Genomic DNA, 27,391 nt, shown 5'->3' with positions numbered 1-27,391 from the left:
CTGGCATTTTGTAGTCCTTTAGTCCTCCATGGTCTTCCTGCATAGTTGTGTTTCCTGTTGATTTCAATTACTGGGCAGTTTTTATCAAGTAATGTGTTAAATGTTCTTAAAAATCCTTCGTAAGCTTTATTAACTTCTTTTTGTTCATACACAATATTCCAATCTTGCTTTAAAAGTTCATTTCTAAGACAATTTAAGGTCTTCTCTGTTCTTATTCTTTTGTAAATAATCTTATGTCCATCGTTGTTCACTTTATAATGGCAATTATAAGATGCAAAGACTGGTAAATGGTCACTTATATCATTGACTAATAGCCCACTTTTTATATTTTCTTCTATTATATTTGTAAATATATTATCTAATAGAGTCGTGCAGTGAGATGTTATTCTGGTCGGTCTTGTTATCAGCGGAAATAAACCGATGCTGTACATGGAGTCAATAAATTCTGCTGTACTCTTATTATGAGTCAATATTAAGTCCCCACAGATAAACACTCTTTTCTGCTTTATATTTGTAAATAAGTCCTCCATATTATCCTTGAATATCTCAATCTTAGATCCTGGTGTTCTGTAAATACAACTGACAATTAGGTTTTTCCTTTTTTCCATACACTGTTATCAATAACAGTCGTCGTTCTTCCCATTCTTTCGTACTTTAGGTTTTTATCAATGTAAAGTGCCACCCCACCTCCTTTCTTGTTGATCCTGTCTACATGAAGGAATTCATATCCATTTATTTTAAAGTCTTCTTCTTTTTCAGGAGTTATCCAGGTCTCTGATATGGGTGAGGGTTATAAAGCCTACCCTAACCCCATCACCTTGAATGGCTGTTTAAACTGTGTTATGTTTTCTTTGATGGATTGAAAGTTTGCATATAAGCTTTGACTATTAAAGTGAACCATTGTTATACCCTGTTCTACCTTGATTTTCTTTTTAAATTGCTCGTTTGTGTAATAATTGCATTCATTTGTCTTATTGTTAAAGACATTACAATCAGGATCTGTGTTGCTGTCATACATTAATGTCCTATTGTCAATATCTATGAGTTGTTAGTTGAAAACTGTCAGACATCTGCGTTGGTTGTGCACTTGGACGGTCCCATCATATTTAGCACTGCTTTGCATTCTGACTTATCAGTTTTATCTTTGTAGGTGTGTCATCTCTTTGATGACTAGAACCTGCTCTGGTCTTCCATTTAACTCAATGAATATTTTACAGTCTGACGTCCAAGGTCACTGTATTTTCTTCTGTTTTCTTAATATCCTTGCTTGTCTTGCAGTGTCTGCATTTTTCTTGATTAGGTGTTCGTTTAAATAAACATTTGTACGCTTTCTTCCTCGCTTGAGCAGTTCTTTTTTCTGTTTTCTATTTACAAAACGTATGATAATGGCAGGTATTTGATTTTTGTTTTTCCTTGGGAGAGGATGGCATCCCTCAATATTTTTACTGTCCATTTCGATACCCTTGCTTTTGAAGATGCCGTCACCTGCTCTTCCAAAGAGCGTAGCTCCTGCTCGGGTGGCTCCCCTCTCTCTGACGCTGCTACCCGTGCATGTCTGATGCTTGGTTTCCAGTCCCGTCACTATCACATCATTTACTCTTGAATATTGTTTGACGTAGAAGTAAAATGTTGATCAAACAGCGTGCACTCCAAACAGCTCCAGCCTTTTGATCTTAACCTGTGAGATGGTTTCCAGTAGAGCACTCCTCCTCCCAGCTTCACATTTGTGTACAGCACATCATCCAGTTTGATCTTAGCGTGTGTGTGTGTGTCTATTACTGGTTAATAGATATGCAATCAGCCCTGATCACACCTCATCTGTGTGTTTGCAGGTTTTTCCTCAAGTTTTTTCTGAAGTGTAACCAGAACTGCCTGAAAAATGCAGGAAACCCACGAGACATGAGGCGATTTCAGGTAAAGCACACACACACACACACACACACACACACACACACACACACACACACACACACACACACACACACAGATGAATTCATTTCCCTAAAGGGCAGGACATGGCTGTGGATGATCCCATAATGCATTGCAGCAGGGCAGCCCAAGGCTTATTGCTTTGGAGATAAAATATGAGAGGTCATCAGAGACGTCTGTCTGTCCATCCTTCCAATTATTTGTGTTCAGCATCTGTTTGGTGTCTGAATGAAGTGTTAAATGATTAAATTCAAGCTTCCTGTCAAAAGCAGTAACATGGTAGTAAGTGTCAGTCACAATCACGCCAGTACAGACAGGATAACTCGACGTTCACTCATCAATAATGAAACTTTAAAAATAAATAATCCTTTGATAAGTAGAACTGGTGGAGAACAAAGAACCTGATGTTGCAGAGGAACACTCGTTCATGAGAATGAGAGTTTGTTCTTAATGATCGCTGCTGGATCAGAGTCGGCCTGTCCATGTCTGATGCTGGTAAGAGAAAGAAACCAGAAGCTTCTCAAACATGAAGCCCCACCAAACAAAATCTCCCACCCGGAGCTGCCTGAAAGCATCAGAAGCTCCAGATGTTGAGGGTATCTGCAGATGTTTATCACCACGGCTACCACAATAGAGTTTTAAAAGACGTGAGGGCGTAATAGCCCACGTAAGCTGCATTTATCAGTGGTGCTTCAGAGCATCAAATCATAAAACCTTTCTGTAGTAGAAATGTGCTCCACACTGTAGGGTCTGAGCCGTCACCCTGAGCACTAAACCAACACACAGTAGAATGTGTCATTGATGTGTTTTTATTACATTGATCCTCAAAGTCTTTGCAATCAGGGAACAAAGAAAATAATCATGAAATCTAAATACTTGCACTAAAAGACAGACGGTCATAGCAGTTATTCATTATTATTATTATTATTATTATTTTCTTTTCCCACTATTTTATAGCGATACTTATGTGTGTGTGGGGTCTTTGCATGTTGTGTGTGTTATAATATTGATTTGATGTTGGTATGTTTGAAAGCGTAGCTGCGTGTCCGTGCAGACACTCAGTAAAAGAAAAGATCAAAATGCTGCTCTGGATTTACAGCAGCATAAAAATGTTTCATTCACGATCTCAGTAAATATAAAGGAGGCAGTAAAGCTGCTGTGACCCTCTGTGTTGCCCCATGATTGATCCTCATTATTGATCAGACCCATCGTACCGTTACGGTCCAAAAGAGCAGCTGAAGCCAGCAGGAGGTGTGAGGAGAGAGGAGGAGCCATAAAACATAAACACATATTTGAAAAAAAAACGAATACCTTCAAATCTGCAGAAAGTAAACAAAAACTTTGATGTTATTATGTAAGGAAAACATGGAATGAGCTGACAGCATGCGATTTATGTGATGAACATGTTTCTAAAAAGTTGCTGCATTACGTCAAACACATCAACACGTTGATGAGTCCGTCGATGTCTGCAGCACCAACAGCTGACGAAAAAAACGGCGACACCATTAAAGAAAACAAACTTCTGCGACCTGTCGCTCGGAGGAAAGTCAGTACAGACCCTAAGAAATGTCAGGTTCACATAGCGTCTCCTTCACCGCGCTGTTACCTGTTCACCTGCCATATCACAGGTGTACAGGTGTTCACTGCCAATCACAGGAACCCAGAAACAACAAGACAACACCAGCAGCCTGTTGTCGGTTACACCAGCTCGGTCTGTGGGACCAAGAGCTTCAAACCTGCAGTTCCTCTGGCATCCAGCAGAGGCAGCAGTCAGTCAGTACATGTACATGGCTGATACACAAACCGGCCATTACTCAGTAAGCAAGCGCGCTAGTTCCTACCTCGTAAGTTCGCGAGGAAGTCCAGGAGAATGCTGCGTTTGGAACAACAGGATGAAAATATCTGTTAGTGTTAATTCAGAGTCAGCACATTTTTACACCAGAGAATAAAGACGGGCCAAAGATTGATTTCCAAATATACTGGCAGCTCTCCAGTGAGACATTAAAGTTAAATACAACGATGCAGTTATAAAGCTGAACTTTAATCAAAGTAACTTGCTCAGGAACAAATAAAACACTGAAATAAGCCAAACATGAACCATGGATCATCAAAGTGAATTTCATCTCATGCTTAATTTCCACTGGGTGGCGAAAGCGAGTGCCGTGATTCAGGCGTTTCTCACGAGCCTCGACCTCCCGGTCAGCTGACATCTCTGAAAATGTTGGAGCACTTTTGTAAACGGGCAATGTCTCGATAAACGATATTTAACTTTACACGTCTACATCTTTAAACATCTTTAAAGTTGTGATACAGAAAAAGTAATATTTCAAACTTTACTTAGAGTCTTTGCCACGGTCATCCACTGTTGCCACTTTCCCTCTGGGCTTAATAAAGTCTCTCTGATTTTCAGTTTTAGACGAAATGCATTCTGGGATACTTGGCTTCAACAAGCCCAGACAAGTACACACGAGTACATGCAAGTATGCATATTGAGAAACAACCTCTGGGTTGGTCTCTATAGATTATTTCCCCCCTCGTAACAGCTGCAGGGGGGAAGATGTTTTATAACTTGGCCTCTTCGACTGACAGGTGGGTTTAGCTGCGAACTGCTAATATGGCTGCTGTGAGGTTATCGTAGTAACAGGGTATCCAAGGAGTCTGAGAAGCCTGCTAATGTTTAAGCTTCAAAGCCTCAGAAAGCTCTGCAGCTTCATCCCACAGATGTGTTTTTACAGGAAGGAGATGCCCTACACCTACTGTCCACCTGACCAGCCAATCAGCTTGCAGAGCAGGTGATATTCACTCAGGAAGAAAGAAACAAGCTTTATTGATAACACACACAGTCATACGGAGAAATGTGTCATGTCCGAGCTGCAGACGTAGGGCTTGGTGTTTGGCACGGGGGGCCTACCCAGGACCTTGACTGGATGCTGGGATAGAATCGAACTTGCAGCTTCCACTCCAAAGGTGTGTGGTCTTATCACTACACTATCCAGCTGCCACAGATTTTACTCACGAAGCTTCGCTGCTGCTGAAAGAGAGGAGACGTGTCATTCGAGGAAACTGCCTCTCTCCTCCGTCTGCTCGTTGTCTCACAGCTTCACGCACACACACACACAGTAACACACACACTCGCCGCCACGCCGCGCTGGCCACGCTGACAGGATGTTAAGTCCACTTAAAGCAGCGGGGCAGGGGGAGGGGGGAGACGGGCCAAGCGAGCTGCAGGAGGAGAGAGAGGAGGACGGAGACAGGTGAAGTCAGGTGTGTACTCGTGTGTGGTTGTCGTGGTGACAGCAGGGTGAAGGATGTGCTGGTTAGCCACTGTGGCGACAGAGGACACTTCTACTCGCTCTCAGCGTGACCTTCTGCTCCGTCGCCATGGATCAACGGCAACAACCTCGCCACTGCAACCAGCCACAGATGATGAATGGCCACAACCTGGCACCTGGCAGTGACATCATAAAGAAGGCGGGTTCATTCAGACAATGAACCTTTTTACATTTGTCACATCATTTTATTTCCTGTGTTCAAACACTTTATACTCATCCTGTTTGCGGCTCGTTTAGAGTGTTCCACAAACTTTCATCAGGTCAGAGGTCAAAGAAATATCAAAGCATAGAGTTTACAGTTTGTTGCCTCCTCATTATGAAATCTTAATTTTGTTTTAGAAGCCTTTAATTAAAGAGGAAATAATGTCTGACGGTGACATCATCAGTGTGACCAGTGTTGGGAAGGTTACTTTCAAAATGTATTCCACCACAGATTACAGATTACATGCCCCAAAATGTATTTTGTAACGTATTTCATTACGTTACTCAGTGAGAGTAACGTATTCTGAATACTTTGGATTACTTAATATATTATCATGCTGTTTACAACTACATCCTATTGCTGTGTGATTTATTACTATTACTGAAGGTTACTCTCCACACCAACACCAGCTAGATGTTTAAATCTTAATATAATGAGTAACAGTAGGTGGACATTAGGTAAAGCTGCACTTTTTGCAGCGATCTCGTATAGAAACTATTCCTCGTGTATATAAAACAGGTCCGCAGCTCCGAACCGTAGTAAAGGGACCTCTGGCTGATACGCCGGGTTCGTGTCGGGCTCGTAGCTGAAAACTAGCTTTACTTTGTTGTCTGGGTCAAGTTTTAGACAGAGAGAGGCGTTGAAAGACTGCTGCAACGGAGCTTATTGTTTCAGAGGAAAACATGAACACAGCGTAGTCGAGTCTTAACAGCTTACTCACAGCTGGGCTCGTCAAAAACATTTCTTCACGTCATTATGAGCCGTGAGATTGAGACTCGTGCATTTGAGCCTCTTAATGCGTGTTTTGTTTGGGTTTTCACCAGCGTGGAAACCAAAAATAGAGAGAGCATAGCCTAACATGTAACTATAACTGAATACAGTTACTCATATTTTGTATTTTAAATACGTAACGGCAGTGCATGTACTCCGTTACTCCCCAACACTGAGTGTGACATCACCAGTGTTTCTGTTCTTTTCCTGCTGTCATGATTAAATGTTTTTGGCTGTGTCTCTGCAGGTGGTTGTGTCAACGACGGTGAATGTGGATGGTCACGTTCTCGCCGTCTCCGACAACATGTTCGTGCACAACAACTCCAAACATGGCCGCCGGGCGCGGAGACTGGACCCGTCTGAGGGTACGCTTCTTTTTAACTCTTTTTTGCACCCCTCACTCAGATAGTGGAGCTGATGAACAAGTGCCAACCTTTCATCCAAACATGGCGACAGGCTGGGCGTGCTCAAAGGAGAACTTCCTGTCAGAGTTTCAGAGTCCACCGATCACAGTCAGCTCCTGTACTGAGAGCTCTGTCACTGGTCTGACTGGTGTAGGAGATCCGACAGTTGCAGAGAGACGAGTGTAATTTGCTCTTTGCAGAGAAATCAGCCTAGTGGATTGTGGGTAGGAAGACCAGACGCTTCAGGGTCCCCAGAGAGGACAGTGTGTGTCTATGCGTGCATGTGTGTGACTGAGTGTCTTTTCGCGGGCCGTTCAACCTCTTTAATTGCCCTCCTAATTAAAGACAGTTACCATGGAAACCACCCCTCCCAGTCAAAGCGAGGGGATGTCCCGTGGGCTTGAGCTCTCGCTCATTTTCAGCTCTGCGCTCGGTTATTTCTGCACACTTACCTCCGTGCCGTGAACGCTTTCAAACCTGCGAGTTCACCCAGCCACCCACTCCACCTCAGATCCACCGTCTCACACAGGAAGTCGCCGTCCATGCACCATGTTCTCCACGTCTAAAATAAAACACCGCCGGAGTTCACTCATTGTGTTGCTCTACGAACAGACGTGTGTTTAAATATTAGATCGGTTTCCTGAGAATGCAGCGGAAACTCAGGACCAGGTGGACTCGACTGCAGATGAGTGAAACGCACGCGTGTTACAAACACACCCTCATCCCTGATGACAGAACAGCCCGGCCACAGTGTGTGACTCTCAGGGTGTGATGGTCAGTAACGTTTGGGTCACTTTATAACAGATTTATTTTTCTATTTCTAAAACATGAAGCGACAGCGCAGGAGCGTCACAGAAGGTCTGCACCTGACGCCAGCTCACAGAATCGCATCGAATAGAAGAGAGGTCAGGTGCTATAATGCCATTTCAAGTCATCAAGTGATGAGATTAGCTGCCCTACCTCTCTCTCTCACACACACACACACACACTCACACACACACACACACACACACACTCACACTCACACACACACACACACACACTCACACACACACACACACACACACTCACACACACACACACACACACACACACACACACACTCACACTCACACACACACACACACACACACACACACACACACACACACACTCACACTCTCACACACACACACACACACACACACACACTCTCACACACACACACACACACACACACACACACACACACACTCACACACACACACACACACTCACACACACACACACACACACACGGTACTTTCATTTCACTTTATAATTAATCTGCAGCCGCACTTGAAAGACGAGAGAGAAGTAGTCATTACCGGCTGAATATGTGTGTGTCTGTGTGTGTCTGTCTGAGTGTGTGTGTGTGTTATTGGAGTGAACTAAGCTAAAGCGGATAAAAGCCACGACCCAATTAACATTATGTGTGCGTGTGTGTGTGTGACCTTCAGTTCTGTAGTAATGTAGCTCAATGTTTCTCAACCTGTGGGCCTGGACCCCTCGGAGAGGTCATGAAAGAGACTGAGTGTTCACAGACAGGCCCGCAGCGCTGGTTTAAAATGTGGATGTTTTGATGCAGGATGTTGAAATAATGTGTGCGGAGGCTGCTTTTCAGGAGTTGAAATGTAGTTTCTCTTCTCTGATTGGCTGTGGCTCACACTGGGATTCCTAATAAAAGCCAATCAGGGCTCCAGGCCTCTGTTTTCTGAGCATCTGTGGTTCATTTGTGCTATAACGTTTTAACATGGAGCTCTGTGGCAGTGATTCCCTGCTGGAACCTCTGCTGGACACTAGAGGAACTGCAGCTTCAGTTAATGAGACCCTAACACTTCTGTCTCTCTCTCTCTCCCTCTGTGTCTCTTGGTGTCTCTCGTCCAGCAGCCACTCCCTGCATTAAAGCCATCAGTCCCAGCGAGGGGTGGACGACGGGCGGCGCCACCGTCATCCTCATTGGCGACAACTTCTTTGATGGCCTTCAGGTCGTCTTTGGCACCATGTTGGTGTGGAGCGAGGTAATACCCATGTGATCAGTTGGATAATTGATCGATATAGCAAACATTGTGTATTGTGTGTGTCAATACAACAACGATGACTCTTATTATTTCTCTCTCCAGCTGATAACCCCTCACGCTATCCGAGTCCAGACTCCGCCCCGGCACATCCCCGGAGTCGTCGAGGTCACGCTGTCCTACAAGTCCAAACAGTTCTGTAAAGGAGCGCCGGGACGCTTCGTCTATACAGGTAAGGACAGCTCCTGATCATCTGATTGGATAACACCACATTTTACCAGTGTCCTCTAGCAGGAGGCACCAGGTGGGATATTTGGGCACCTTTTTAAAACAAAGCTTTATTTCCAGACTTAAAGAATGTTCTTTTAGACTCAAACACGCAGAAATCACGAAGAAGAAAATGAAGCTTATGTATAAGTTAAATAAGGAAGATCTGTGGTCTCACACTTTCTATTTTTATTATTTAGCGGTCATCTAATTTTGGCTTTATTTTTCCAGTCCAATTTTATTTATAAAGCACTCTAACATAGCCAGCACAGTGCTGTACAGAAAATAAGTGAAAAAAAAAGAATAAAAGAAAACAGCAAAAATAAATAAATAAACCACGTAATACATAGAAATTAAAACAGCCCCATATTAAACAAGAAAACAAGATAAAACAGCATAGAATCAACTAAAACCAACATCTCACGGGGTGTCAAAGGTCAGGGTCAAGAGGTGGTTCTCAGGAGTGACTTAGAAACAGGCAGAGGAGAGGCCTGTCTGCCACGATGGGCCAGTCTAACCACAAAACAACCCTGACTTCACACAGCACTCACATGAGTCAGTAATAAGTTTTAAATAAATTCTGATGGTCAAACATCTGAACCGCTGCAGGTGCAGGTAACATCTGTCATTAATACTGCTCCAGCTTTCTTTCTCTATTTGTTGTCAGACTGGAGAACATTTCTTCTCTCCATGTGTCCTTATATCCTCCTCTCCTCTCTCTTTATGTTTCTTTTATCTCCGTTCATGCTGCATTGCAGTAATTATACACATTCAAATCCCATTAACCCGAAACATCTCTGGACCTTTACGTTAATGACCTCACACTGACACTCACTTATGCGAGTCACATGTTCACACAGCAGCTGCTTTCATACCTCAGCAGATCAGAGGGATCCACCACCTCCACCCTGCACTGCCTGCTTTGCACTGGGGGAAAGAAAACAGGAAGTGATGTTGAATAATACAGACCTCCTCCTCAGGTAGCAGGTCTCAGTCAAGTTTTTCTGCATGAGGCAGATCAACACATAAATGAGAAGCGCTGGCACAAGATCTAATATCATATTTAACTTGAATAAATGTCATTTAAATTTAATATTTCTCAGACTGAAGTTTTTCCATAAAATTCGATCAGATTAGGGTTTTCATGTCACAGAGTACAATTTATAAAAAATAATTTTCTTAAGTATTTAAATTATAAATAAATTATGAATAAATAAGATGGTAGTGCAAAAAGCAACCAGCTAATCGTTGAGCTGTTAAAGGAATGTCGTGAATAATGTGAGTATTTACTAAAGGAGCAAGTACCATAATGTTGGGGGATTACCTAACATTACCCGTCCTCAGTGGGTGAAATCATTTAAAACAATGACACACGAACATAGAAGTACAGCTTATCTTTATCACATGCACGGCTGGATGTACGTGTGAAGTACGTGAGTAAAGTAGAGCAGATCAATGGTGGAAACCCCGCCGATGCACATAAACGACACCACTCCGCTCGTTATGGTTTCTCTCTGTGGTAATGTGTGCGCTCAGGCAGACACACGGCGTCAGCAGTCATGCAATTTCCATGAGTATCGATCTCAAAGTATTGATCGCTCCAACGCCTCCTGTCTGACCGGCCTTCAGATTTTCACTTCCTTAACACCCTCACATACACACTAACACACACACACACACACACACACACACACACACACACACACACACACACACACGTTTTCATGTTTTCATATCCTAACTGTAACCCTGACACTAAAACCACATTTTGAGCCTCAAAAATGTCTTCAAACAGGTATTTTGTCCCCATAAGTGACTGTTGGTCCCCACAAGTATAGTAGTAAGCTACTTTTCTGCTCTCACAAAGATGTCTAACACACACACACACACACACACACACACACACACACACACACACACAGAGCGAACCCTGCTGGTCAGACCTGAGTGTGAGGGAATTGCAGCGCCTCAGTCTACACGTGTCGATCGCTCCGAGCTTCTCGTCTTATCTGAATCGACGTCCTGTTCTGCAGACACTGCAGCCTGAACTGTCTGACAGTAAAACTCACTTATTAAAGTCAACGAATACATACAAAATAAATCAGGACTGTTGTTTCACAGTAAAACACGTCATTCGTGCAGCTGAGCCGCAACAGTGCCAACATTTCTTCAGGTTCAGTTTATCATCGAGATGAACGTCTCCTCATCCAAATGAATGAGCTCTGTCAGGCAGACAGAAGCACCAAAAACAAATAAAGCTGTGCTGATGTTTGACAGGTGTACACACCTGACAGGAGCATAAAACGCTGCCAGCCTGCGCACGATTACTGACGACTCACTCAGCGCTGAGGGCGGAGCCGAAGCGTCTCCTCAGATAGCCGGGACTGACAGATCCTCGCTCGGTGTCGTGTCCGATCAATTCAAAGCCATCAAATCTTTATTGGCAGCCAATATAAACAGCAGATCAGTTCAGCAGTTACCACGGGGACGCTCCATCACAACTTATCGATTGGATGGTTTCACTGTCTGCCGGTGTGCCTGATTAGAGCGCTTGATTTCAGACAATTAGCCAATCAGATAAAGACTTTAGTGACAGCTGGTTTGTTCAGGTGTTCCAGAGTTTATTAAACTGCAGTGAAACATGAAGATATGAATAAAGACAGAAAACATGAATCAAGAGCATCATTCATTCGTGACATCAGCGTTTTTAGCAGCTCAGGTGTCTCAGGGACTCTGGGCTGAATGTGGAGTCATGGTCACGTGACCTATAGTTGTCAAGGTAAAAGCCTCATACGAATGAAATACAACACATAAGAATAAAACAGTCACGTCAACACAAACACGCAATAACAGGTCATTAAAAACAGCCACACAGCATCACCACCAGCCCCGCTGCATGCCAAACGTGGCGTCCTGAACAGTCGCTGATCCGCCAGCTAAAGAGGAAAACGCTGCCAGGTTCAGGTGGTCTCTTCTTCTCATCGTGGTAACTCTGCTCTGACATCTTTTACCTGATGATCAGGTGTTACTGCTCTGCTGGGTGTGTTTGAAATTGCATGTGGACACGTGTCCTTAAAGACGCAGCGAGGATGCATTCAGGTTTGATCCAGGAGGAATCGGACCGACTGCAGGTGGAAGAAACACAGGTGACAGTAAAGTGTGTAACAGTCAACAACACAAGGTCACAGCCACTCGCACAACTATAGATAACACAGACATCTGGAGAGCTAACACACTCTTATAACTGCTGCCTGTCACGCCCTGTGAGCCTTCAAGGACTGAACACACACACACACAAACACACACACAGTTTGATGTATAGGAGAGTCGGTCTAAAGCTTGTTAAATGCAGCTGAACCAAGACGGGATTATGATTCATGCACTTCACACACACACACTCTGAGTCCTGGCTGTGCTCGGCTGCGTTCACTGACGCTCTGATTTATCACCTCCCAACCAGTTTAAACTGTAAATGATGTTAGAGGAGAGAGGAGGGGAGGGGAAAACAAAAAATGAACAAGTCTGATGGATTCGGCGTGTCTGAGGGTTGCAGATTCGCCGCGATGTGCACGGCTGCAGTTATTACACCTGACAAAGAGCAGCATAAATTATCGGTTCAAACTGAAGTGTGTGGTGTCCCATCAGCGTGACAACGACGCCTCCGTGTGTTTCCTCCCGTCGGTCAGTACAGACGTTCTAATCCAATCGGCCCGTAAACTTTCTGGAGTATTTTCATTGACATTTATTTTTTCCTTTGTTCTCTCTGTGCACGACTTACATGTTTAATCCAGAAATAATCTAAAATGCTCACATGTAATCTGCGAGTAATGCGAGAGGAGTGTCTCACGTCTTATCCACGGCAGTCTGAGCAGCTGACAGTTTCACGTTTTTGGGCTTTAAAAAGTTTAACTAGTGAACAAATGTGACGATATTAATGTTGTGAGGTGTCTAATGAAAAGACCTGCTCCCTCCTCAGCGTTGAATGAGCCTACCATCGATTACGGCTTCCAGAGGTTACAGAAGGTCATCCCCCGCCACCCTGGAGACCCGGAGAGACTGCCGAAGGTAGGACGCGCTCAGACACACAATCGTTTTATACAAACACACAGAATAAGTGATTATTGTCGCTGTGTTTTTTCCATCAGTCTGCGTTCTGGTTGGCTGCTCAGAGTCCTGATAATCATCAGCTGCATCCACCGATTCTGCTGTTTAACTTGTTTTTGTGTGTCCACTCAGACCGACTGGCAGCTTCTAACACACACACAGTTTTCATCAAACCTGTAGTTTGGACACCAGTATCTGTTCAAAGCTTTCACATTTGTCCTGGTTTGGCTGAATTTGGTTCACATGAACCGCGTTACCACACGTGTGATGCTCCAGAGAAAAGGCTGACGGTAAATTCAGCTGGACAGTGAACGATCTGTAATGAAGCAGGAACCTTCACATTCCCCTTCTGTGGGTTAATTATCACCCGGGGGGGGGGGGGTGAAAAGTGGTGCAAAGGTTAACATGATCCAACGCCCTCAGGGTGAATGAATCTGGAGGACAGTCTGCTGGCTCCAGTCAGAACCAGCAAAGAGTCCTGCGCTTGTCTGTTGAAGAAGGAAGCTGCTTCCATGATGTTCTCCTTTTATGCTACCACTCCTGTTCGTTGTTGTGAGGATGTTGTTTAGTTTCCAGTTCACAGGTTTTCGATCAGACTCTGAAAATCATCCCACATTTCTCATCGGTGGAGGCCAAAGTTTTTCTTTTTAAGCTCACACTTTCACATCTTTTACCCATTTTAGATTTGATGGGTTCAAACAATCAAAGCAAAGAGACGGAATCAGTTTTCCCTTTAGGGTGGACATTTAAAAACTCTGCTGTGCTGCTTCAGGTCAACAGTTCAGTGTGTGTGTGTTTCAATAATGACTCGTAAAGCAGGTTTGGGATCGTCAGGCTGTCCTGATCCTGGATTAGCTGTCCAGTTTAGAGGAACCAGGATAAGATGTTTATATATATCAGGCCTAATCTGGATCCTCCAGATTTGGACCAGAAGCAGGATGCTGATGGAAATTATCCGACACTTCTATTCACCCCCTCGTTTAATGAACAACCTTGCAGTAGTTGAAAGAGAATTTCTCTAGTGTGCTTTCAGCCTCCAGCTGCTCTGATGTGAGCTGACATGCTGTTAGCTCCATAATGAAAACCACATCTTTAATAATTCATCTGTAATGGTTTTATTCAATTACCCACGCTGCCTTGTGCTCAGCGTGCAGCCGAGTGACTGTTGACCACAGAAACGCTAATAACTGGAAATAATCCCGACTGTTTCGGGGGGCTGACTGCGACGTCTGAGTCGGGCTTACGTGTGACGGGTTGTGCACTCATGACATCACACAGGTCAACACAGGTCCCCTGTGTCGCAAACCTGGACCATGTTCTGGCGAAGCACACACGGTAACACCGAGGCAGAGCTGATCTCCCTGTGTGTGTTCAAACAGCGGTGCCTTGTGAACACTTGGTGCTACCTCGATACACAAATATACCTGCGACAAAGTTACAATGATTTAAAAGCAGTTATAAAAAGGGCCCGCGACCCAACCCTCTCTGTAGGCGCTGAAGCCGCCACATGCCCGGCTGAAGGACATGCGATACTAAACTACTAAGTATGAAGAACAGAAATCGAATGTGTGGTCAAACGTGCAGATGTATTCTGCTGGTGGTTTCTTCCTTCCCGCTGTCACCAAGTGCTTGCTCATAGGGGGTCATATGATTGTTGGGTTTCTCTGTATGATCGTAGAGTCTTTACCCTACAATATAAAGCACCTGGAGGCGACTGCTGCTGTGATTTGGTGCTGAATGAAAGAGAAGTTTGCTGATAGTCTCACTGAAGCCTGTGATTGGTTGATTGTACTGTAGTTTTGTTTGATACACCTGTTCAAAGTGTGCTCACAAGTATGTGAACAGCTCCCAGGAAGTTTCCTGTTGAGCTTTGAAGCAGTAGGAGGTCAGTTTGCTCTGTGTTTTTGAGGTGGAGGCTAAAGATGGCGGGCTGAGAGAAGCCGCTGTCCCATTCAGTCGGTTTCAGAAAGCAAAGCTACTTCCTCTGTGTCCTCATCAAACATGTGAGCAGGTGAGAAAGTACAGAGACATTTTCTGAGAGTGACACCTGCTTCTGACCCTACAGAAGGACGGTGTTTGGGTTTGGTGCCATAGCGACGCCAAAGATTAAACTTTAAAGTGTTGGTATGTGCGGCAGCTGCCGTCAGTCATCCCAGCACGGACGCCACGAAACACGTTGAGGTCGGAAACACACAAACCCAGTGACAGGCATGTGCACGAGCCAGGAGTTCACACACACACACACAGGAAACACACAGCTTGAAGGAGAGATCACTCTGTTAGTCCGGATTACTGAGGACAGTTCACACTAACCTCAGTGTTAAAGCTGTTTCCATGGTGATCAAGTGACCCTGCATTCATCATCATTAGCTGTCCGTCACAGACACACACAGACACGCACTTGTATGTGTGTGCCTGTGTGTCTGTAGAATTTAATGCTCTTTCCTGTGTGTGTGTGTGTGTGTGTGTGTGTGTGTGTGTGTGTGTGTGTGTGTGTGTGTATGCCAATCTCCTTTCTTGCCACATGGCTGCACTCGCTGATTACCTGATTTGACTGTTTCAACCTCCCTGTTTGCCAATGGGCTTTATACACACACACACACAGACACACACACACAGACACACACACACACACACACACACACACACGCACACACACACACACACACACACACACACACACACACACGCACACTTTTCAGCCTTTCTCTTATCTGATTTATAAAAAATAACTCCTCTGTCGTCTTGTTTCTGTTTCTGTCCTGCATAATAAACTCTGAGCTGTTTTCATGTGAAATCTAAATGTCCGTGTTTGGGATGTTTTCATCCAGATGTGGGTGAAGAATCCCTGCAGATGTTCAGTTTGTGGGGGTGTGCATTTAGCCCTCGTGTTGGTGCTGCAGAATCTATTTCTGGGGTCAGATTGTGGTTAATCTGCTCACGCTCAGTGACAGCCTTCAGTTTTCCTTTTGATGGAGTTGGTTGGAGTAGAGAACTCTAACACATTAACATCTGCTTAATGCTACTTATCTGGGTCCACGTCTCAGGGGCAGCAGGCCAACAGAGATGGCCAGATCTCCTTCTGCCACCAACTCCTCTGGTGGGGACAAAGCCAGCATGTCCTGGGTCTGACCCTCCCAGCTGTATGTGGCCAGATGTCAAACCAGTGGTGGCTCCATCCTCAGCCTCTGATGAATGAGCTCCTCACTCATCTCTAAAGGTTCAGCCTCCAGCAGATGAAGCTCATTTCTGCTCCTTGTGGTCATAGCTGAGGGTAGATCAATCAGTAAACTAACAGCTACACCTTCACCCTCACCTTCGTCACAATAGACTGGCCACTGTTATCCTGAGCTGATCGTGTCCACCATCTGCCAAGAAAGAGTCTGACTCCACCGGTGTATGTTTCAGATGTTTGAAAGTGTTTAGGATCAATTTGTTTACAGTACCATCTGTTGGTAAAAGACTACAATGGTGATTTTTATGAAACATGGCGGAGAAGAAGACGATGACCTAAGGCAGCGGTCCCCAACCCCCGGGCCATAGACCAGTACTGGTCCGTGAGTCGTTTGGTACCGGGCTGCGAGTTGAGGCTGGGGTGTGATAGTTGGTTTTTAGCGTTGTTTTTTGTTATCATTTTTATCATTAACTCGGTTTCCCTGGGTCTTTTCCTGTGTGTTTTGAATAAATCGTGTTTTTTTGGTACCGGTACTGGTTTTACTTTGTTGTATTTATCCGCGACACCTTAAAGGCCAGTCCGTGAAAATATTGTCCGACATAAACCGGTCCGTAGCGCAAAAAAAGGTTGGGGACCGCTGACCTGAGGAGCCAATTAATTCCTGGATGTGGATCAGAAGGTGGATCCAGATGTTTGGTTAAGCTTTCAGAAACCCCGTCTCAGTGGGAAACCTCCCTGAATGAGCTCCACTCAGCTTCAGCTGCTTCTGAGGGTTACAGAGTTTTGACCAACATCCCTGTGCGCTGCTAACATCACTCGTTTGTCGCTGAAATACGCTGCTGTTATTATTTAGTGTCTACAGAGGTCAGGGCTCTCTGCACTTTCAGGCTGAAAAATGGGGCTCATCCAGGATTATCTGATGTTTCTGTAAAAGCCTTCTGTGTGGAAGTCCTCAGTGAGAAGGAAGGTTGTGAGAGCGGTTTGAAGTAAAGGAACTCAAAGAGTTTTGCTTTTCTCTGTTTTCCTACTCGTCAGATTTTGGGGTTAGTTTGTGTTGCGGCTGCAGTAATCACAGAGACACGTGTTTGTTTGTAGGGAACAGATCCACGGCTCGGTTTGTGGAAGCCGTGAATCCGGTTTGTAGGCTAAAGCGAGGCAATTCTAGGATCAGAGCTTTGGTGGTGCTGAGCACCCAGAGAGCTGCCCAGCCAGGCAAGATAAACTTTACTCTGTCATCCTTAAATGTCTCCAGTTTTCCAGTTGTCTCTCTGACTGTCTCCTTGGTGCATTTAAACCCCTGTTCCTCCCTGTCCTCGTCGTCTGCTGTCTTCGTCTCCGTTATCAGTCATCATAATTTTACCATCTCTTTGCAAGTCTGTAAATTTCTTTATTAAATCTTAAGATTCTTAAATTCATCAAGTCTCTCTGAGCCTGGGTCCTCGTCACAAAACATGACTTCACTGTTTTGTACATTTTAACACAATTTAATCCCACATTTGTGAAAGAAAAGAAAAACACTTTTTTGAAAAGTCTGTAACAAAACCATCAAATAGAATAGAATAGAATTCAACTTTATTGTCATTGGACATGCACAGGTACAAGGCAACGAAATGCAGTTTGCATCCATCCAGAAGTGCTTTAGTGATATAGATATATTACAATATATATTAGCAATAATATAGATATGTGAGTATATTACAGAAATGGGTCTATTATGGTATGTTATAATGTACACGGTATGAAGTATGTTGTGAATATTCTCTAACTATAAGTATGTACAGGCTGTAGTGAGTACAAGCTATGTACAGGATATAAATATGAAAAACTATACAGAATATGAAATAAATAACTTTACAGAATCTGAGATATACAGCTATACAGAAATGGGAACTATGCAAGTTGTAAACAGTTGTAGGATTAAAAATTATCATATGTACAGAATGATTATTACAGAGCTATACAGTAGTGCAGTTAAGATAAGTGAGGGTGTAGATAGTTTCTACAGAGGCTACAGTGGGGCAAAAAAGTATTTAGTCAGCCACCGATTGTGCAAGTTCCCCCACTTAAAATGATGACAGAGGTCAGTAATGTGCACCAGAGGTACACTTCAACTGTGAGAGACAGAATGTGAAAAAAAAATCCATGAATCCACATGGTAGGATTTGTAAAGAATTTATCCGTAAATCAGGGTGGAAAATAAGTATTTGGTCACCTCAAACATGGAAAATCTCTGGCTCTCACAGACCTGTAACGTCTTCTGTAAGAAGCTTTTCTGTCCCCCACTCGTTACCTGTATGAATGGCACCTGTTTGAACTTATCATCTGTATAAAAGACACCTGTCCACAGCCTCAAACAGTCAGACTCCAAACTCCGCCATGGCCAAGACCAAAGAGCTTTCGAAGGACACCAGGAAAAGTATTGTAGACCTGCACCAGACTGGGAAGAGTGAATCTACAATAGGCAAGCAGCTTGGTGTGAAAAAATCAACTGTGGGAGCAATCATCAGAAAATGGAAGACATACAAGACCACTGATAATCTCCCTCGATCTGGGGCTCCACGCAAGATCTCATCCCGTGGGGTCAAAATGATCATGAGAACGGTGAGCAAAGATCCCAGAACCACACGGGGGGACCTGGTGAATGACCTGCAGAGAGCTGGGACCAAAGTAACAAAGGTCACCATCAGTAACACACTACAACGGCAGGGAATCAAATCCCGCAGTGCCAGACGTGTTCCGCTGCTGAAGCCAGTGCATGTCCAGGCCCGTCTGAAGTTTGCCAGAGAGCACATGGATGATACAGCAGAGGATTGGGAGAATGTCATGTGGTCAGATGAAACCAAAGTAGAACTTTTTGGTATAAACTCAACTCGTCGTGTTTGGAGGAAGAAGAATACTGAGTTGCATCCCAAGAACACCATACCTACTGTGAAGCATGGGGGTGGAAACATCATGCTATGGGGCTGTTTTTCTGCCAAGGGGACAGGACGACTGATCCGTGTTAAGGACAGAATGAATGGGGCCATGTATCGTGAGATTTTGAGCCAAAACCTCCTTCCATCAGTGAGAACTTTGAAGATGAAACGAGGCTGGGTCTTCCAACATGACAATGATCCAAAACACACCGCCCGGGCAACAAAGGAGTGGCTCCGTAAGAAGCATTTGAAAGTCCTGGAGTGGCCTAGCCAGTCTCCAGACCTCAACCCCATAGAAAATCTGTAGCGGGAGTTGAAAGTCCGTGTTGCTCGGCGACAGCCCCAAAACATCACTGCTCTCGAGAAGATCTGCATGGAGGAATGGGCCAAAATACCAGCTACTGTGTGTGCAAACCTGGTAAAGACCTATAGTAAACGTTTGAGCTCTGTTATTGCCAACAAAGGTTATGTTACAAAGTATTGAGTTGTATTTTTGTTATTGACCAAATACTTATTTTCCACCCTGATTCACGAATAAATTCTTTACAAATCCTACCATGTGGATTCATGGATTTTTTTTCACATTCTGTCTCTCACAGTTGAAGTGTACCTCTGGTGCAAATTACTGACCTCTGTCATCATTTTAGGTGGGGGAACTTGCACAATCGGTGGCTGACTAAATACTTTTTTGCCCCACTGTATATAAAGTGCTGGTGGTTGTGAGTGGTGGTTCAGTCCATGTTATTATTGTGTGTTTGAGGGTACAGTTGTCCATTGTGGGGGTGTGTATGTTCAGTCCATGAGTTTAACGTGGGTCAGATGTCAGGAGGCAGAGTTCAGGAGTCTGACAGCTGTGGGGAAGAAGCTGTTCCGGTACCTGGTGGTCTTAGTCCGGAGGCTCCTGTAGCGCCTCCCAGAGGGCAGGAGGGTGAAGAGTCCATGTGATGGGTGACTGGGGTCTCTGATGATTTTCCCAGCCCTTTTCAGACACCGCTTCCTGTAGATGTCTTTTATGGCAGGAAGTGGTGCTCCGGCGATGCGCTGGGCAGTTTTCACGACCCTCTGCAACGCCTTCCGGTCCGAGGCAGAGCAGTTCCCGTACCAGACTGTTATACAGTTGGTCAGGATGCTCTCGATGGTGCAGCGATAGAAGTTCACCAGGATGTCTGAGGACAGGTGGTTCTTCCTCAGAGTCCTCAAGAAGAAGAGGCGCTGGTGAGCCTTCTTGACCAGCTTGGAGCAGTTGGTCGTCCAGGTGAGATCCTCGGAGATGTGGACTCCCAGGAACTTGAAGCTGCTCACACGCTCCACAGCCGTCCCCTTAATGTGGATGGGTGGATGTGGGTCAGCATTCCTCCTGTAGTCCACGATGAGCTCCTTGGTCTTCTCGGTGTTAAGCAGCAGGTTGTTTGTGTCGCACCACTCAGCCAGACGATCCACCTCCTCCCTGTAGGCGGCCTCATCGTTGTCACTGATGAGGCCAATCACCGTGGTGTCATCTGCAAACTTAATGATGGTGTTGGAACCATCAGCAGGTCTGCAGTCGTGGGTGAAGAGGGAGTAGAGGAAAGGGCTCATCACACAGCCTTGTGGTACACCGGTGTTCATTGTGATGGTAGATGAGCAGTGGTTATCCAGCCGGACATGTTGGGGGCGGTTGGTCAGGAAGTCCAGTAACCATTTGCAGATGAGGGAACTGATGCCCAGGTCTGTCAGTTTCCTGATGAGTTGTGAGGGGTGGATTGTATTGAACGCTGAACTGAAGTCTATAAACAGCATTCTGGCGTAGGTGTTGTTGTTGTCCAGGTGTGAGAGGACAGAGTGCAGTGCGATGGAGACTGCATCCTCTGTGCTCCTGTTCTGGTGGTATGCGAATTGGTGGGGGTCCAGGGTGGGGGGGAGACAGGATTTGAAGTGTGCTAGGACCAGCTGCTCTAAGCACTTAGTGATGATGGGGGTGAGTGCTACTGGGCGGTAATCATTGAGGCAAGATGGGTTGGAGTTTTTGGGTATCGGGACGATGGAGGTGGATTTGAAGCAGGCCGGTACCACAGCGTGGGCCAAGGACAGGTTTTATATGTCTGTTAGCACTCCTGCAAGCTCCCCAGAGCATGCTCTGAGAACACGCCCGGGGATGCCATCAGGACCTGCAGCCTTGTGGACATTGATCCTGCTCAGCACCGCTCCTACATCGGTGGGGGAGAGAGTCAGAGGTTGGTGGTCTGGCGTCACGTCTGCTTTGGTTGTGGTTGTGGGGTTCCCTCGCTCAAAACGAGCATAAAAGTTGTTGAGCTCGTTGAGGAAGGAGACATCAGAGGATGCGGGGGAGGGTTTGGTGGTCCTGTAGTCTGTGATGGTCTGGAGTCCTTGCCACATGCGCCGGGGGTTGGAGTTGGAGAAGTGATAAAGGTTATTAAATGCTGCAAAAGAAGAATGGATTGGAATAAAAAAAATACATATCCTAACCTTAATTACTGGGAGAATGATGAATGATGCTCATAGTGAGTAAGAAGTAAACTGAGTGCATTTTTTGGACAGAGGTTCACTTTTAATGTGTTTGTATAATATAATACAGATACATAAAAAACACTCCCGCCACAGAATAAATTATTACAAATAAATTATTACCAAATATTAATAAAAACTATAAATATGGAGGCAGCTTTGCCTGTGGTAGAATGTATACAATGTATGAAAAAATCTTTACTGCAAAAGATGCTAATTTTACTAATTTAATAATAATAATTTTGTGTTGTAAGATTTATGAGTTTCATGCTTTCATAGTGGTCCTTAGGAGAGCTTGACATTTTCTCAGGTGGTCCACACTGTAAAAAGTGTGAGAAACACTGATAAGTGTGTGTGTGCTTTTGGAAAACATTTAAAGCTGCAGTACAGAATCTTTGAAACAAGCTTAAAACATTTGTAGAAACAGAGCATCTGCTTCTCTTTACAGCTCCTCACTCCACCAGGGCTGTTTGGCTCTTTCTGATAGTGAGCACATGTGATGCACGTACTGCAGCAGTCATACAGACAACTGGACGGTCCAAAAGTTGGCCGACCTGTTACTGGCTGAGGTTTCAGTAGAGCTGTGGCTGAACCACATAAAAATATATCATTAATTATAATCTCCCCGATCAATGATAATGTTATGTTGGGATGTTGTTAAAGAGGCTCAAAATGTTTCAACCCACTTTTACCTGAATGTGGCTCCTTTTTAAAAAAAAAATTTCCTCATATCCCTTATGAACCTGGCTGTCTATCTGTACACACACACACACACACACACACACACACACACACACACACACACACACACACACACACACACACACACACACACACACACACAACAGGAGTTATAAGGTTTATGGGCATTCAGTTAGTTAGCTACTTAGTACCTTGGGTTTAATATCGGCACATATGACAAAATAAGCAGCTTCTCTCCTTCCATTTCAAACAGGACAGTGGTAACAACAGCAGGCTACGGATAATTTTAAGTTTTAGATTTTAAATAGGCTGGATACATTTCAATGTTAGCAACAGGACTGTCAAATATCGCTGATTTTACTACAGAGCAGGATGGATTGTAGGGCAGCAAACATCGTCGGAAAACACGTTTTCAACACTGCAGGTTACCTGGTGTAATGTTTTTCAGTCAAAAAGAAACATGGTCTGACTCCTACCAACTATATAAAGAGTAACTGAAGGCTAAATGCATCTAACATGTCCTGTTTTAAGCCAGGCACTCACACCTCCGCTCCGCTGCGTCTCAGCTCTGGCAGAAAGGGCGCTAGAGCCAGAGCAGGGGAGAGCTGGAACAATCCATTATGGAAGGGGGGGTTATCTATACTTTTGTTGTTAAAATATTACGTACCAACCAAGTACTGTATGGTTTTTATATTTTTAGTAGCGTGTTACACAAACAGCAAATATTGTCAAAAAAAAGTAAGAAATCTTTGGGTGCTCTGATTCATTTTGGGGTGGCTTCAGCACCCCCAAAGATGGGCTAGAACGCCCCTGGGCTAAAGGGAGCCAACTGCAATATTTGGAAAATACTGAGTGAACCCTGCAAATGATGGCAGAAGTCAAAGTGGAGCAGCGAGTGATTGATGGTTTACATGAATCATGTGACACTGAAGCTTCTGAGAAATGAAACCTGTGACATCATCACCTGTGTGTGGTGTGATGTGGATCCACAGCCCAGAAAATTCTGCGGTTGCTCATCGATTGCATTTCACTTTCAGGAGATGACCAGCCGATTGCCAGAGTTTCTTCTGTGTGACCACGTGGCACAGGTCAGCCGGGGGTCCATCTCAATCTAATCGATGCATGTCAGTCTAGTTCGCCGCTGTGACTCGCTGATTTGTTTCTGTGATGAGTCGGGGAGCAGCGTGTAAGTCAAGTTTAATCACTGTGTCAGAGCTTCAGTCCGTTTGAAGCTTCTTCGAAGCTCGGTCAGCTTTACTGCCAAAGCAGCTGATGAAGGCCAAAAAGCCACACCATTATTTTCTTTCTTGTACAGCAGCGAGCTCAGTGTTAGTTTTTACAGTTTCTACATTTGTTCATGAATCTCGGTGAAAAGACTCGCAGCGCCATAGGTTCTTCACCTGAAAAGACGCCCGGCCAGTCACGCAGGTGTCGCTCTGACTTTTCTCATCAGTCATGCAGATAAAAGAAAGTTTGGAGCTTCGACAGTTTTCATTCTTTGTCTGCATGAACAGTGAGCTCCACCTGCTGTTTACCTCATTTACTCAGACTGGTAAACACAGAAAAAAATAACTCTTTTATTCAGAAGGTTAGGTGGGTGTTTTCAGGGTTAATTTATAATGACGGGCTCCACTCTTTAGTTTGTGCGGATGGAGGCTGTCGTGATCACAGGGAGGATTTGATTTGATCCTTTGTGATCTTATTTATTCAGACTTTTTCATCTCAGTGTAATTATTCATCATGTTTCAGATATTAAAGTTCATCTCCTGCTGCTGGAGCTTAAAGACAGGATCAGTTCGTCTGTGTGTGTGTGTGTGTGTGTGTGTGTGTGTGTGTGTGTGTGTGTGTGTGCGTGTGTGTGTGTGTGTGCGTGTGTGTGTGTGTGTGTGTGTGTGTGTGTGTGTGTGTGTGTTGAGTTAAAAGAATAATTGGTTTCCTCCTCGGTGATGACATCCCGCCCTCCAGCTCTAACCTCGTTCATGTGTGTGCAGAGAGGTGCTCGTCATGTGACGGCGTAACAGCGAAACACTTGTAATAATGAGGCTTTCATTTGTCTCTATAAACACAGTGTGTGTGTGTGTGTGAGTGTGTCGACACACTGGAACGTTGCTCTGCATAAATGAGCAGATTAAAGATGATCGGAGGCTGAAAGCTCCTTCACAGAAATGACTTCCCCTCTCACGGTGTGCGTAGCACACACACACAGAGCTGGGCTGGCAGTAACCTGACAGTCACAGTGTGTAAAACTGGCCGTAAATCACAGTTCATAACATTTATTTGTGATCCAAGAAATGATATTTGTAACGGTGAAAGGACAGCGGAGAGAGAAAGGGAGCAAGAGAGGAAGGATGAGGGGGGGAAAACAAGAAAAAGGAGAAAAATGGAGAAGAAGTGAGAACAAAGGAGGATTAGAGGAAAGAGAAGAAGAGAAAAGAGAGAAAATGCATGCAGGGTAAAGAGAAAAAGAAGGAGTGATTGATGGGCAACAATTAGAAGGAGGGATAGAATGAACAGAGCATGGAGAAAAGCAGAGTGGACGGACGCAGGGATGGAGGAGAGGAGGAAGAGGCGATGAAGAGGATGAAGGGGGCGGGGTTAATTGAAAAGCCTCCTGAAGAAGTTTGTAATGGAAAGCAGCAGATTAACTGAGAGTGTGTTTAATTAAGATAAAGACTAAATGAAGCATTGTTCTGTCACTGCCTGATTACACGCACACGAACACACACACACACGCACACACAAACATGCATGCACACACACACGCACACACAAACATGCATGCACACACACAGTGGCAGCGGTTTATTGGGCTCAATGAGCAGTTTTAGTGTTAAAACTGCTCATTGAAGTGAAATGCTTCAGTTTTTAAGAGGCCCAGTGTGTGTGTGTGTGTGTGTGTGTGTGTGTGTGTGTGTGTGTGTGTGTGTGTGTGTGTGCTCTGTGAGGTGTAACTGAGCTCTGATTAACATAAACACTGTTTAAATCTTCCAGTTCAGGTACAAACACACAGAAACAGAGGGACCCCTGCTGATGTTTACAAGCTGTGATTGTTACTGATCTCTGCACTGCATGCATTCTCTATGCAGATGACACCCAGCTCTATCTGTCCATGAAGCCAGATAACACACACCAATGAGTTAAACTGCAGGAATGTCTTAAAGACATAAAGACCTGGATGGCCGCTAACTTTCTGCTTCTTAATTCAGATCAAACTGAGGTTATTGTACTCGGCCCTGAAAATCGTAGAAATATGGTATCTAACCAGATTCTTACTCTGGATGGCATTACCTTGGCCTCCAGTAACACTGTGAGGATTTTCACAGGTTTCTTCCTGTTAAAAGGGAGTTTTTCCTTCTCACTGTCACCAAGCTCCTGCTCATAGGTCATTTGATTATTGGGGTTTTGCTGTGTTGTTGTAGGGTCTTTACCTTACAGTATGAAGCACCTGGAGGTGGTTGCTGTTGCGTTTTGGTTCTATATGAATAACATAATATTAAACAGAATTCATTAGAGCTGTTGAAAATGTTCCTGCAGCCTGTTCACACCTGTTCACAAGTGACACTGGCAACACGACTTCATCGGCTTTTGTTACTGACCTCATGTCCTCCTCTTCTTCTTCTGTTGTATCACACTACCACCCCTCCTCCTTTGTTTCTTTCAGGAGGTGCTGTTGAAGAGAGCAGCAGACCTGGTGGAGGCGCTCTACGGGATGCCTCATAATAACCAGGTAAGCTGCTCACCTGTCTACACACATCAGCTGACATCAGTGTGTTTACCTGTGCAGGTGACCCTGATTAACAGATTCTTGTTGATATATTCAATTCAATTTTATTTATATAGCGCCAAATCACAAGCCTCAAGGCGCTTTATATTGTACAGTAGATCACACAATATTGAGTCTAAAGGCTGACCGGAGACGAGGTGTGCGCACGAGCTGTGGCTGCAAGTGCAACATACACGACGTCATGTGGCGTCGGCACACCGAGGACGCCGCTTCAGTTTGAATCCTTTTGAATCTTTGTGTCTTTGAGGAGGAACATGAGTAGAAAATAAAGAATGAGGCGACACAAATAGGAAGTGTTCACTGTTAAGTTAAACTCTCTGAACAAACTTAGTGAAACAAGCTGTGAGCGTGTGTCTGTTAACCCAGAAAACAGTGCTTCAGATTTATTAGACAATTTAAAAAAAATGTAATCTGTCAAAACGTGTTTCAAACTAAGAATGATGTCATTATTTATTCATCAAACAACAAAATGAATTCATGTTTTTATACCCAAATAAGAGCCGGCACAGAATTGAATTCAACCACTCAAATGGATGAAGACAAACTGAACGCTGAGAGCGAAACACAGCTGAAGTACCTCCACCTGTCCAGCAGAGCGCTACTGATCCACATTATCACGTCTGGTTTCAAAAACTCTGTGATGTCATCTTTTACTTACAGTCATTGTGTCTAAACCAGCGCACCGCCTTTTGCTCTGAGACGTCACCATGTTTTCACTTCAGTGGTTTGAGCTGCTTCAGCGTCATGGACATGAGTGGAAACAAACTGTCATAAGAGCTGCACGAGTCTGACTGAGAGAATATTTATGAACATTTTTACGCAGTTTTACTGGATTGGCCAATCACAGTCAGCGTAATCACAACCAATAATCATGTTTCACAGATTATTGATAACATCATCATCAGACTGTCTCACAGTTCAAACCGGAGCTTCTTTAATTTCACATGAAACTCATTAAACAGGACAGACTTCCTCCTCCCCCTCCTCACCACCTCCTTCAGGTTTAGGAGTCACAGCCTCCTGAAACACTGGCAGAGGAGGAGGAGGAGGAGGGAGCTCTTTATATCCCCCATCCTCCCCAACAGAGTCTCTCCGACACGCTTCTCAACCCACCAGTTAATCACACACACACACACACACACACACACACACACACACACACACACACACACACACACACACACACACACAGGTCTATTGAAATGAAAGCGTAACCTTGAACAGAGTGCAGAGCCTGTAAACAAATGTAAATCCTAATGTAGTGA

At 44.5% G+C, this 27,391-nt stretch overlaps 1 protein-coding gene across 11 annotated transcripts in view; it reads left to right on the top strand.

The window, feature by feature from the left end:
* Positions 1 to 27,391, top strand: part of ebf3a (EBF transcription factor 3a) — a 281,532-nt gene that overhangs the window by 244,694 nt on the left and 9,447 nt on the right. For 9 of the 11 annotated variants that reach the window (XM_082544667.1, XM_082544664.1, XM_082544669.1 and 6 more), the window contains 6 exons: positions 1,833 to 1,914; positions 6,482 to 6,599; positions 8,544 to 8,677; positions 8,780 to 8,906; positions 12,918 to 13,006; positions 26,004 to 26,069. In XM_082544667.1, the coding sequence (XP_082400793.1) occupies positions 1,833 to 1,914; positions 6,482 to 6,599; positions 8,544 to 8,677; positions 8,780 to 8,906; positions 12,918 to 13,006; positions 26,004 to 26,069 (616 nt within the window). The remainder of the gene's footprint in view (positions 1 to 1,832; positions 1,915 to 6,481; positions 6,600 to 8,543; positions 8,678 to 8,779; positions 8,907 to 12,917; positions 13,007 to 26,003; positions 26,070 to 27,391) is intronic. The other 2 variants (XM_082544660.1, XM_082544668.1) reach the window with 1 other exon arrangement.

Source organism: Aulonocara stuartgranti (assembly GCF_965226115.1).
Source record: "Aulonocara stuartgranti genome assembly, chromosome: 8".
NCBI classification, from domain to species: Eukaryota; Metazoa; Chordata; class Actinopteri; order Cichliformes; family Cichlidae; genus Aulonocara; species Aulonocara stuartgranti.
Note: the sequence above shows the minus strand (reverse complement) of the source record. Positions and strands in the feature narration are given on the sequence as shown.